The 13,691-nt window shown below is 43.8% G+C and overlaps 2 protein-coding genes and 1 long non-coding RNA gene across 7 annotated transcripts; 2 read left to right on the top strand and 1 right to left on the bottom strand.

Annotated features, from left to right (window-relative positions):
• Window positions 1-128: 128 nt before the first annotated feature.
• LOC114847486 (uncharacterized protein C21orf62 homolog) lies at window positions 129-6,576 on the top strand. Its single transcript, XM_055505372.1, has 3 exons — window positions 129-388; window positions 4,644-4,671; window positions 4,760-6,576. The coding sequence occupies exon 3, from the start codon at window positions 4,829-4,831 to the stop codon at window positions 5,555-5,557; it is 729 nt and encodes a 242-aa protein (XP_055361347.1). The 5' UTR covers window positions 129-388; window positions 4,644-4,671; window positions 4,760-4,828; the 3' UTR covers window positions 5,558-6,576.
• A 1,487-nt stretch (window positions 6,577-8,063) lies between these two features.
• On the top strand, window positions 8,064-13,061 carry crfb1 (cytokine receptor family member b1). 5 transcript variants are annotated; one of them, XM_029137260.3, is made up of 8 exons: window positions 8,064-8,117; window positions 8,595-8,681; window positions 8,837-8,957; window positions 10,721-10,878; window positions 11,156-11,316; window positions 11,422-11,587; window positions 11,830-11,960; window positions 12,263-13,061. In XM_029137260.3, exons 2-8 carry the CDS (start codon window positions 8,636-8,638, stop codon window positions 12,980-12,982), a joined length of 1,503 nt encoding a protein of 500 aa, XP_028993093.1. In that variant the 5' UTR covers window positions 8,064-8,117; window positions 8,595-8,635; the 3' UTR covers window positions 12,983-13,061. The 5 variants fall into 5 exon arrangements, with proteins under 5 accessions (XP_028993093.1, XP_055361334.1, XP_040924633.1 ...); XM_055505359.1 differs by lacking the exon at window positions 8,064-8,117 and adding an exon at window positions 8,360-8,413 and having other exon boundaries at window positions 10,724-10,878; XM_041068699.2 differs by lacking the exon at window positions 8,064-8,117 and adding an exon at window positions 8,360-8,413.
• On the bottom strand, window positions 8,547-10,386 carry LOC114847491 (uncharacterized). The gene is made up of 3 exons (XR_003784217.3): window positions 10,207-10,386; window positions 8,755-9,010; window positions 8,547-8,678 (listed from the first exon to the last, which is right to left on the bottom strand). It is a non-coding gene; the product is annotated as an uncharacterized LOC114847491 (long non-coding RNA).
• Window positions 13,062-13,691: the final 630 nt, after the last annotated feature.

Genomic DNA, 13,691 nt, shown 5'->3' with positions numbered 1-13,691 from the left:
GTTCCCATTCTTGCTGACAAAATTGGGAAATCTGTCTCTACTTTCATCTCAGACTAATGACAGACCACAGACTAACTCAGAGTAACATGGTTGAAACAGACTGGTCCACACAGAAAGGCTGAGCCACAGGGAGGCAGCAGACAGCAGCAGTGTGGGAGGCGTCAACGCGTCCACAGGAGAAAGAGAGCAGACTCAGAGGAGCACAACAAAATGGACAGAGTATCAGCGTGTCACGTCTGAGGACCGTGGGCCTCCCTGGGACCTCTCGTTCTTCCCTTCTAACTTTCCTTTCCTCTCCTTCCAGACTTCTCTGTCTCTGCCTTCAGACAGACAACCTGCAAACACATGTGGAAGCTGGATGGAGCCTTGATCAGCCCGGAGCTGCCCTGTAAGTACACTGTGCTCTCACTGACTGCTACGCTGCTACGCTGCGTCCACACAAATCTGTGAATAGGCCGTTTAACTGGGGAACGGCAGCCACATGTGGTGAGAAAAACTCTAGGATAACAGAATAACAGACCGACAGACAGACAGGCAGGCAGACAGGCAGGCAGGCAGGCAGGCAGGCAGACAGGCAGGCAGGCAGGCAGGCAGACAGGCAGGCAGGCAGACAGGCAGACAGTAGGCTATGTCATCGACCATCTGCCATCAACATGTGGATCATATTTTACCTGCCACGTGGTCTGTTGGTGTTTGCTGTTTAACTGCTGCAACTTTACTCACTCACTCACTCACTCACTCACTCACTCACTCACTCACTCACTCACTCACTCACTCACTCACTCACTCACTCACTCTATGCTAAGCTAGATGTAGCAAACATGTGAGTGGATTTGTGTTACAATTTGGCCTTTTGCTTTGTTGTTTTTCCTGAGTTCCTTCTCCATTGTTGCTATAAAAATAATTGTTCTCTAGACAGGCAGGCAGGCAGGCAGGCAGGCAGGCAGGCAGGCAGGCAGGCAGGCGATGTCATCGGCCATATGCCATCAGCATGTGGATCATATTTTACCTGCCACGTGGTCTGTTGGTGTTTTACACAAATACAAATATTGCACAGGAAAAAATAGCACTGCACTAAGCAGTGGACAGACACACTAACGTGGGTGAGGAGCAACCAGACAAATGCACAACAAACCATTTAATTAAAAACAATAACAAGTGAGTGCTAGACAGGAAGGTGCTTCCACACACAAATATCAGAACTGATGCAGGACAACACATGAACAATCAAATCAACAAGCAAAGGACAGAACCCTAACATGACACTTTGGACGCATGCGGAACAAACGCACCGAAGACGTGAAATGTGTGACGAACAGGGCAATGACGAAGGAAGACTTATACAAAAACACAGATTCAAGTGAACAGACATGCAAATAAAATGTAGTTTAATTAACAAGTACAGAAATTTGCTGCAGAGCAGAAAAACTAAAAGTAGCTAAGCAAAGACAATTAACCAACAAAGGCTGGAAACCCAGTCATAACACAGGGACTGTCTCAGTCCCACAGACAGAAACATTCAGGACATAGACAGTCCCACACGCTGTGTCAACAAGCCCTGGATGAGTTCTGAGCTGAAGGTTCTTCTGACTGAGAAGAAGGGGTTCTGCCTCACGGGGGACAAGAAGGAACTGAGCAGAGCTGCAGCACATGGAAAAGAGCAGGAGTGTAAACTCAAACCAGTCCCTTGCTGGTTTTCCAACTCTCCATTCACCAAAACCTGCTAATTACCTTAATCAGGTGTGTTCAGTCAATCAGCAGCTGGATGAGCCAAGGACACACCTGCTCAAGGTGATCAGCAGAGAGAGCTGGAAAACCAGAGGGACAGCGGCCCTCCAGGACCAAGGTTTGACACCGCTGGAATAGAACAAGGATCCTGATGTGTGGAGAGAACATGTGGCTGCAGACTGGTTCCACTTTACACCGTCTTCACAGCCTGAGCGCCTGCTTCGTCGCTCGTCTCAGCTCCGGTGCCTCTCTCTGAGTGCTGGCTGTGTGCGATGGGGCTTCTTCGGGGGAGTTGTTGCCCAGCTCTTCTGCTCCTGATCTCAGCGATCCAGCAGAGACACTACAAGCCCGTGGGAGGAAGCTGGAGGACCCGGAGAGGACCCACGCAGACAAGGGGAGAACGTGCAAACTCCACACAGAACGTCCCCAACACCAATTCACAACACAGCTGCACACAACTAAACCTAACAAATCCCACATAAAGCAAGCTTTCAATTGTAGCCACATACAGATATATATAAATTTAATTACAATTTACAGCAACATTGGAGAGGAAAAAATCCCTCTCTAACAAGGAAGAAACAGCAGAACCAGGCTGAATGTGGGCGACCATCTGCCTCGACCAGTTGGAGTGAGGGGGGAGAGAGAGAAAAGCACAGAAACAACAACAAGCAACAACAGAGCACAGGCTGGATGGTTGGACCAGGGACTGGACTGGACACAGGCAGGATGGTTGGACCAGGGACTGGACACAGACAGGATGTTTGGATCAGGGTCCAATGATACCTGTAGGTGAGGACAGAGTGGTGGGGGGTAAAGCACAACTACAGGAGAGAAAGAGACAAGGTTAGTTAAACATGGATCAATGATGGGAGGTTATTGGACAGAAGACATAGAAGGAAACAGAGGAGCTCAGTGTATAAATTGAGTCTCCCAATAGTCTATATGCCTTTTGCTAATAACTTGGGGAATAGCAAAAGTGTATTTGATGTTTCAGGAGAGAAATGCTCTCAGTTTTCAGTGTGTAGTTGTGTGGAGCTGCAGCTGCAGACGGGGGAAGGGAAGATTGGGGTGGGTGTCTGCGGTGGAGCATAATGTCACAGGAATGTATTGAGCCATTGCTTTAATAAACTGGAGCCTCGTACTAATTCTGCATCCATCACTAGCTTGTGACAAGTCCTGGAAATCGGGCTGAGTCTGGTCTTTGTTTGGTTCCTCTGAGCTTCAGGCGCAGCAGCTGGAGCCTTCTGCATGGTGAGGAATGCAGAGAGAGAGAGACGTGTGGAACAAAGGAGGAAGTGGCAGAGAGGAGGGTCAGGCAGATGAAAGACGAGAGAAAGGGAGTTAGTGCTATAATGTGTGAGGGCCAGATGTTGAAAACAGCTGGAGAAGCACAGACAAATATTATCAGTGAGGACAGACAAAGGAGGATGGAGAAGACAGGCAGCTGCTACTGGAATACAGCAGTGCTCTCACTTATTACCCTAAGCACAAATGAATCACATTCAGTTCCAAAAACTCAGCAATTCATATCATGGAAATCACACCTGAGACCTTTAGATGGTTTGATCCCCTCACTGTTACTGTTTCAGATGGGAACCTTGGAAGCTAGTTAATTTTTATGTAACATGCTGATCCGTCCTAAGCAGCTGCAGCTGTTCAGCAACAGTGTGAGCTAAGCTTATGTTGTTTATTAGCTCACGCTGCCAAAAATGGCAAAGTTTATGGCTCAAGACGTAGAGCTGTCGACTCCAGGTCACAGGGTCATCCGTCAGTAAACAACAGGGTACTCAGGGGTACAAGGTGTACTCACAGTGGCAGGATGACACTTCTGATGATGCTTGATCACATGCTGAATTGCTTTGTCACCATTTAGTACAAGACAGTAAGAACACGCGCAAGTAACAATTAATACATTAGTCATGAATGAACCTAGGTTTTAATAATCACATTATTGTAGCGTTGAGCTACCTGTAATCATAACAACAGTACCATGTCTATAGATCACACCTGAGGACATAAGTATAGATGCACAGCGTATAAGATTGGCAAAAGAATGTGACATCTGTATTTTAACTTTCAGAAGCACAAACAAACGAAGCAACACTTGAGGACACACTCGCTTTCACCAACGGAGTGAAAGAGAGCAATCTGGCTTTATGTTCCTCAATCCTGTCTCTCTGGAATATTTAGCATTTAGACATCGTACAATAAACAATCTTGCATCAAATAATAACATTTTGTCCATCGAACACAATGGCATCAGTTTCATAACAGTTGAAGGTTCCGCTGCATCTGAACCAGAACTTTGTCTCGGAGTGAATGTCTTTTTCCATTGTTAATTAATGTGCATACCAGGTTTATGACCCCCATCTCCTGCTCTAGTGGGACAGACTGGGAAAGAGGCAATTCCACTTGAGTTGTAAGTCTGTTTTTGGACTGGTCACTGATAACGAAGAGGGGGAGAGTGTTACATTTACAGTAAGGTTACTCATAAATGTATCCTAGAGTTCTGGAAACATTGTGTGTGTGTGTGTGTGTGTGTGTGTGTGTGTGTGTGTGTGTGTGTGTGTGTGTGTGTGTGTGTGTGTGTGTGTGTGTGTGTGTGTGTGTGTGTGTGTTGTTTTAAGCTGCAGTTCCTCCTTGTGGGAGAAAGGGTTTTTGTACTCTCTGTTCTGGGGAACAGGTTGATCTCAGGAGGAAACTATGTTCAATCCAAAGGGAGTTAACATTCACCTCTGTCCAGACTGTGGGTGCTACACTTTTATGTGTTTTATGTCACTTCATATGATCAAAATCTGCTTGAAGTCACTTCAATTCAAAAAGCCAAATGCTGGAATGAACATTGTGTGTCCACTGTTCTGCTGTCGCTTTATTCTTACATGTCGTTCCTGCTGCCTACACCTTTCTGTTAGTGTGCTGGGGGTGAAGCCTGGTCATCAGGTTTGCTCCTATTGTCTATTCTAGTCTCTAATTTGTGGTCGATGCTGCATTTTTACTATCGTACCTCTTTTCTCCTGTGTGTTTACAGCCTCATCCGTTTTGCTGCACCCGGCTCATTCATCTCTGTGACGATGTAGTCACTGTCATCTCTCTGGAGATGCCTTTGAACGTGTTTTCATTCGCCCCGTTGCTATGGTTACCGCTCCTCTTAACCCCCGTCACCCAGCGGGCCGACTCTGCCCCCACGTCTGAAGCCGCTCGCTTGTTTAACACCACCCTGTGGTTCCACGGTGGCGCCTACAACCTGCGTAGCTGCAGCTGCTACGCGCCCGTCCGGGACTGCGACGAGGCTCTGGCCAACACGCTGTGCAGATGCCACACCGTTCCGCTCTCCGCGCTGCCTGACACGGGGGTCAGGGAGCCTGGGAGGCTCGTCATCTGGGTGAAGGAGACCTGGGTCCTGGAGAAGCTGCTCAAAAGGGGTGTGGTCGGCCATTTGCAGCTGTCATTTTGTGGAACAGCACCCGTTAAGAGTCAGTGCCTGGCTTTGGTGGGACTGCAGACCCTCCAGGTCCACAACACTGCTGCAGAAGTGCCCTTCTCCAGACAGGAAATCACAGTTTCTCCTGCTGCAAAGCTCACGGCGGAGCTGGAAGGCCTCTTCTCCTCATCCATCCACGTGAGCATACTAGACACAGCAGTACTCAAAGGGGTGTCTGCTCTGAAGGCCTACACTGTTGTCAGACCTCCGGCTGCCTCTCTCTCCCAGCACATCCGCAGCCAGGTTTTACCTTTGGCTCTCACCCAGTTTGTGACTCCAGACAATAGTTTGGATTCCAGTGAGCACGAGCCACTGCACAACCTTCTCATCACCTTTATCTACTAGATGTTTTCATCCAAGGGTAAAACGGCTGATCCATTCACCGTGAAGTAGACTCTGTGGCTAAATATGGGTTCAGCACACAGACCCCAACTGTACTGGGGCCATACATGTCTATATCATGCTAAGGACAGAGTAGACAGACATTAGACCTGATTATAATAAAACGTTACTCATCAGAACACGTGTGTATAAAAGCAGTGCTTTGATGTTCTGTCTGCTACAGGACTCATGTGAAAAGAGTCTTATCGTTTTCCATCCACCCTGGTGCTGTGACTTATATGATCCAACATTACAGCTGCACAACCTCAGTCACTAACAACCATAAAAAACACATCTTTGATGGCGCTGTTCGTCTACAAAAAAATATTTCAGAACATCTAAAACTCTAAAGACGATGAGTTTCCTTGTGTCAAATTCAACCACGTCACAGTTTATGTTCCATTTCTTTAATTTAAATATCTGACTAAAACTTCAACTGAACTGTAGAAGCCTAAAGAAGTCACTCTTCACATCAACGGTCTGGATTCTGTGTCTCACATCTTCAGTCTGTTCCAGGCTTGTGACGGCTCTGTGGACAGTTTGCAGCCACTGATCTCCCAAATCATTTAAGAGGCTTTTGCTTCACTGTCACTGTCGCTGCATAAAGAAGGCTAAGTCAAACCATCTGAGTTGTTTCAGTTCTTTACCATTGACTTTAGCAATGGCTGAATCAGCAACAAGCCCAAGCAGCATCAGTGCCACTGCACAGTCCCTCTATGTACTTTTGAAGTACAAAAGCTGAAGAAGGCGTCCGTGTTGCAGAGGGAGTGGAGAGGAGGCCTCCTGCTGCCGCGTCTCACTGAGTGCAGATGTTCTAATAAAACAATCAGAGCAGCAATCCAAGTTGTCTGACTGTGAAGGAAGGATAATTTCAGAATCCATTCAATTTGATGTTAAAAGGTTATTTAATTTTTCTGACTTGTGTTTCACAAAAGTGTCACATCAACAAAATAAAGAGCTGGAGGCAGCTTGACAACAGTGAATATGTGATTCCCATTCTCTCTTCTCTGTGTCGATGCTTCCAGCACACAGACAACGTAAATTTCCACGGAAATACAACCCAAGGCATCACAATAATTGTAGTCAGATGTGAACAAATTGTTGTGGCCTAAGCTGCAATTCAGACTGATCCCATCAGCGTCTGCTGACTCAACACTTTTTGGTAAATTTAAATACACGACTGGTGAAAGGTGAATGTCCACGGGTTGTTAAGCCCCGGGAGTGCAGTGGGCAGCTTCACAGTGAATTGTTGTTTGTATATGCGTTGCCCTGTGATGTGGACCTTTCCTCCTTAAGCGGAATAGAAGATGGAAGATGGAAGTGCCACTTAAATCTACATAACAGAATGACAGGATCCAGGATAAATTGACTGACACCGCCATTTTTATCTGTATAATACAAATATAGGGCAATATAGAGATATTTAAATACTGTGTTGTTTTGCGTTTTTCTTTGGCTTATGTAACAGTGTTATTAACCAAAAACAAGGTCTCCTTGCGCCCTCTTGTGGTTGGGGTGCAGCAGCATGGGACTTTGTCCGCTGGTATGCAAAGACAAAGCCGCGCAGGTGGCGTGTGTTGTGGTGTGGATCACAAGCACACGCTTTGTCCTCCAACACACACGTCCTTCCATCACTAACTCGTCTGTACAGTCTGTTAATTCAATCTGTTAATTAATTATTAGGTCCTTGCTGTTGGCGTCGCTGCTAATGAGGACATTAGACAGTGATAAACCCCTTTAGTCTGTTCTTTACAAGTCAAAAGATTAGAAGTAGAATAGGAATTACAAGTTTGATTGTTCGACATAATAGGACTTAAAAACAGTTGATCATTTAGTGATCATTTATCTAAAATGATTCAGGGAGAGAACCGTTTCAAACCCAGATTTCTGTCAATTCACTTTGAATTAAAATATTTTTTTCTGTTTATTTACAAAGTGTTAGGTAGGTTGCAAAATGTCAAATGTTACAGCCAGACACCTGCAACAACAGCTTTTAAATATGCAGTCTATATATAAAAACACAAAAATACGTGAAAAAATACATGCAATGGCGGTAACATAAAGGGGAAGACACGCAGATGCTGACCGCTTAATCAGCCTCTGTACTTTCACAGAGGAACTTGATGTTAACGTAGAAAATCTCAGCCAATTTAAACAGCCGTCACATTTAATCGTCCTTTTTAGTTTTGTTAATGACAATGAGTCATGAGGGCAGTGACGCATCTGCTGGAAAACCAGGAACACGTAGTCCTTAAGAACTCAAAGGACGCAGCTCAACGGGAGGACAGCTCCTAGAAGAAGAGTTGGAGGCAGAGGCGCTGTTGGATCGAATGACACCGGAGCGCGCGCTTCACCTGCTGCCTCGTTCGTGGGCGCGTTCCAGCTCGCTTTTCACCTTGTCGCTTTTCACCTAACCGGAAGTGGTCGCGTGACTCGCAGGAGGCAGGAGGCAGGAGGAGCTGCTTGGGACGCCTGTCCGAGCGGGGTTTCGCTTTTGCTTTTCGGACAGTGACGTTGCGCGTTGGTAAGTTACCGATCACTCAACAGGACAGCAACATTCTACGGCCGTTTGCTTACATCTGTCCTGGAGTCGGCGTAGTATGATTATCATGACGATCACGGTAGGAACCGTGTGGGAAACGAGCTCGTGTAGTTATTCTAGTTACGTAGGTTACCTTGAAGGGAACTCCGCGTCAACTTAGCAGTTAAGTCTGGGTCAGTGGCTCAGATTTAGGTGAAGTCCATGAAAACGCGGATGATCGCGAATTTGTGTGTGTGCTACAACGGACCCAGCGTCATACCATCCATTTTTAGACTCAGGTAAGGTATAGAACAGGAACACACAAGCTTTATTACTGAATTAAAATCATCGAAGGCGTTGTGTAAGACCTAATAAACATTGTAAAAATGTGTGCATATAAATTAATCAGACAGAAAAAGCCATGAACCACATGAATGTTTGCGTTTATAATGCAGAGGCCTGTTTCTACTCTCTTTGCAGGCAGTGGACGGAGCCATTATTTATAGATTTCTGATGCAAAGATGAACTGCGTCCTCCTCATTCTTTACGTCACATTGCTTCATTCTGGTGAGAAAACCAAGGTTACTACTGTTTACAGTAGAAATACCTCAGATAGAATTGTCCTCACACACCCACTCACCTGTGTTCACACTTTGGATCTTGTGTTAGTCCTGCGGCGCTGCTCAACTCACTCGGCATCTTGTGTTAATTTGCTTACACAGTGCTCACTTCCCTTCCTGCTCCGGTGAACGTTTCTATTGATTCCCACAATTTCTACCATGTGCTGAGGTGGGACCCTGGACCTGGCACCCCACCCGGAACAGTGTACAATATCACCCAGAGGTAATGTGTTTGTACACTCTTTTGTTGGATAGAGAAAGTGTCAGTGTTTGCTCCTATAAATAAGAAAAGGAAACAAAGTAATAAAACAAAACTAAAAATATTATGTAAACACCAAAGAGTGTGTAAAGTAGTGTGTGAATACGCCATTGCTCCTCTAACAAGGAGTTTGCAAAATTACAATAAATAAAGTTATTAAGCTTTATTTTTCAAAAACATGTTTCTGTTTCTGAAGAAAGCTGTAAGGCTTTCTTTAAGCTTCTGGGAAATTCAGCAGACTCAGCAGGTTACTCCTGCCCCCACAAAACAAGCTGTGCTGGATAAAGCTTCTCACATTATGAAGCTAACAATTTATTTTACACCCAAAGGTAAGAAAAAGATCAAGGGTCCAGGCTGGTTGAATGAGGTGTATCATGGTGGGACGGGGTGGGGCTGGTCAGAGGAGGGGGACAAGGTTAAACCTTTCACCTAGAACTCAAAAAGGTTTAATCATCAGCATTAGGGATGTTTACACTGTTTCTGTAATTTTTCTCTTTCACTAATGTAATGAAGTGTTTTTAATTAGTTAATATTAGTACAAGTCTTAAATGTGCATTTAGTATAAGAGCGTTAGTGAGTTGGCCAGCTGCACAAAGTAACAGCAAAATAAATGGAGGTGTTAAAACTTGCGACCATTATTTTAAATGCAGGAATGAAACACAAATTGTTTTTAAGGTGTTTATGTTTATTTGTGTCCTGCAAATTGTCCTAATTGATTAGGAAAACCAAAAAAGGTTTTTTGAAAGTAAAACTGATATTTTGTTTTAATTGTTTATTTAAAGTTTATTTTTGTTTTACTGTGAGATTTCATAATACATTATCAGACCTGAAAAATCACTGTTTACAAAGCCACTTACTGTTCTAGCCTACAGTACATATGTACCTGCCTGTGCTCAGTTCTCATCAGCAACACTGCAGACCCAGCTTTCAGTCGTACAGCTCCAATAAATACAGTGGACAGTGTTAGGCTGCTGTCCTTCCTTAGCACTATTAAATCAAAGTGCAGCCTGACAATTGTGTCCAGCCCTTGGAACCAGCAACTGACAGCATATTTCCACCCAACACTAGCCTAATGATCACTAAAGGTGGAAATGGAAACTTTGACGGTTGACTTTTTCCTGATGTCTGAGCAAAAATGATTTTGTCAAAACCAAAGTTGTAATAAACGTGTTGGTGGAACACAGATCAACAGACAAGGACCAGGCAAACTCACGGTCAAATGATCAAGCAGGGTTCTTATGCAGGCGAAAGTACAGGCAGGGTTCAGACAGGGTTCGGCGGTCAAGGTAATCAGGATCAATACACGAGAGGCAATACAAGAAAACGCTGGAAGGAAGTACTGGACTTGACAATCTGGCAACTAGAGTGTGTGTGAGGTGAAGGCTATATACCATATGCTTGATTAACTAACTGCTGACAGGTGTGTTAAATGATCCGGGAAGTGAACAACTGAACTGCGAACAGGAAGTATTACAAAATAAAACAGGAAGTGGCATAGAACATGACAATAACGCTTGGATCAGACACAGTTGGATTTTCTAAATCCGACTCCTGGACACAGGGTTGTGATCTATGGCTGGAAAGGTATTTCCATTATTTCCATCATTGTCATATGGCACCTTTTGCCATCAGGTTCTAATTTTGCTGACAACTGATACTTGCTGCTTTACCTCATTTACCATATTGAAATCAAGGATAAAATATAACGTCTGTACTTTCTGTCTTAGCAGAGACGACGAAAAGGAAGAGCTTCTGACTTCGAATACCACATCGTTAGATCTGCTGCTGGACAACATGTACGAGTATCATCTGACTGTACAGGCTTTCTACAATCTAACACAGTCAAAGAAGTCCAAGGAAATCACCTTCATTCCCAGTGTACACAGTACGTCAACATATAGCTTTCGGCCAAATTTTGCCCTGAATCCCGTGACGCCAGCTAGACCCAACAGGCCCTGACACCAGTTGGTAGTGGTCATTTAACTTCTCATGATCAGGCCCTTTACTTCACGTTACAGTAACTTCTTCACCTTAGGTGAGGAGCTAATTGGGAAAATAACAGTTGTCATTTTGAAATAAAAAAAAAATCTGTTTTTTTTTTTAAATATTTTTATTTATTTCTCTCTTTAAATAAATTTGAAAAGAACTTGTCTTTTTTTCAGCCCACATAGATCCAGCAGAAGTGTCACTCTCCGGGTGTGGAAACTGCATCCAAGTCAACATTTCAATGCCAGAGCCTTATTGGGGATCAGGGATACAAGATTTATACGACTACTATGATCCTACATTTAAACTATTTTGGAGGAAAGCAACTAAGAAGCCAGTGAGACATGTTCCTATTTCATAACACAGATATGTTCAAATGAATCTGCACTGTATTGATGAGTTTGGAAACTTTAATGATTTTTCTTTTCTGTTTGACCTCTAGTTGAACTCAAGTGTTGTTGAAACACATGACAAGAGTTATATTCTTGGCAACCTAGAGAGGGGAGAGTACTGTGTGAAGGTGGTCACAGAGATTCGAATAAACCGAAACACTAAGGCTTCTGCTTGGAAATGCACCTTCACCAGCCCTGAGGAGGAGCAAAACACAGGTTAGCTACACTTGACTGACGCAGACGATATGGGCAAGCTGAACCAATAACTGAGGTTTATAACTTCCACAGCAGCTTTAATGTACAGTTAGGTACAGCATGTTGAGTGTTGATGTGTGTCAGTGCTGCAGTTTAACACCCTCTGTGATGAATCAAGGATTGATGAAACCAGTTTGGCCAGGTGCTGATGCTTTCTGACTTAAATACCAGACGTCTGACTGTGTGCTTGTGTATGTCTTCAGGCTTTGCTGCTTTAGGTGTGGGCCTCACTCTCATGATTGTAGTCGTGGGTGCCCTGATGATCTCTTTGTCCTTTTTGTACTACACTGGATTTCTTGGTAAATTGCAGGCAACTGTTCCCCGAGCTCTAATAGTAAGAAAGCCTTTGTTCATGTTCACTTTTACAATATATGTTGTTTTTCTGATCATTTTAAATTCTATATAGATTAATTGAAAAGTAATTTGAACAGTGAGCCTTAGAGGTCTTTGTAGATAGGCTGTATCTCTCTCCTGTGGGAGTAGCTACGGTAATCCTGCTAATAGTTTTACTCAGATGTTCTCAATAACGTATTAATAACGTGTTTGAGCAAGCAGGAAACTCTACAGCTAAAACACCATCAGGAAATCCAAGTTTAGCATTAATTTGGGTAATTCTCTTCTGCTTTGCTGCGTCAGGTGGCTCTGCGCCAAGGCCACACACTGACTCCAGAAACAACAAGGACATACTTGATTTCTGACACCTCACAGATTGAGAAACAGAGGATGCACAATCATCCCACAGCATCACATGTTGCCACTAGTGATGCTAACTCAGAGGACAGGAGTGAAGATGAGGAGGAGGAGGACAATGAAAAATATGACTACTTGGATAGAGATGCAGAGCTTTCCACGGATGAAAGCTCCTGCAGCAGGACCAGTGTTTCAGATCATCGTAAACCAGCTGTAACAGGGAATTCGTCATCGTCTCAGCTGGAGGAGCCACCTGCAGAGTTTGACACTGGCCTTGTACAAGGAGGGCCGGATCAAGATGATAGTAAAGAAGCAACAGTTTCTTTTACATCTGAGGAGGGTCAAAGTAATGTAAAAAAAGACTGCAAGGTGAACGCGTGTGACAGCTCTGGAAATGTGAATCTGTTCTCGGTCACCATTTCTGCACTGCTCGTAGATGTGGAAGAGGAGCAGCATACAAGAGACACTCTGACGACCAGAGATTCTGATATGACTTTGAACAATGCACATACACAAATGACAGAGTCTGACAATCAGGTAACTGTGGCCTCGACATGTCCCTCACAGAAAGCCTTTACTAATTATGAGTATGAAGGCAGACATGCACACGAGGAGGAAGAGGAGGAAGAGGAGGAGGAAGCCTCTGAATACATGAAACATGTATGACATGTTGACTGTGTGTCTGATGAATATTTCCTAAAAGAAGATTCTATTTTTTTAATAAATATTTTCTAATGGTAAAAGATTTTGTCGTTAACATTTTCTGTCTTTCATCACTATCATATTCATCTAAACTTACATCTAAACAGTTACATGGTACTAATGTACAACAAATACATTAGTACCATGTAACGTGTCGAGACAAGTAGAGAAACGCATTAAAATGTAGACGCTGTATTAAACAACAGAACTACGGCTGCAAGCCACGCTCTGGACCAATCAATGCGCCGCCACGGGGTCACGTGATTCCCGTCATAACGGTCTTTGAGTGTTGTCTTCATGAACCATCGGGTCCTGCAAGTAAGACAGAATTTATTTATCTCACAGAGGGGAAATTACCAGAGCAGCTACAAAGAAACAGCCAGATACAAAAACTGTGCATAATTAGAACATATAACATACATATCTACAAGTCTCGCACACACACATAGACACACACACAAAGAGCGTGTAACAAAAAACTTATTAAAAACAGTTTAAAACATGACGTCTACATTTTTAATATTATTGTTTGTTTGTTACATAGCCTTTTTATTCTATGCTGTGTATGTTATTGTTATTAATGTTTATATCATATAATTTGCAAATAATTGTGTGGACAACTCTTACCTTACCTGCAGCTAGGGAGTTTAGTTTTCTGATTAAATTAATTCTT

The sequence above is a fragment of the Betta splendens genome, chromosome 21, assembly GCF_900634795.4.
Source record: "Betta splendens chromosome 21, fBetSpl5.4, whole genome shotgun sequence".
NCBI classification, from domain to species: Eukaryota; Metazoa; Chordata; class Actinopteri; order Anabantiformes; family Osphronemidae; genus Betta; species Betta splendens.
This window is presented reverse-complemented; position numbering and strand designations above follow the sequence as displayed.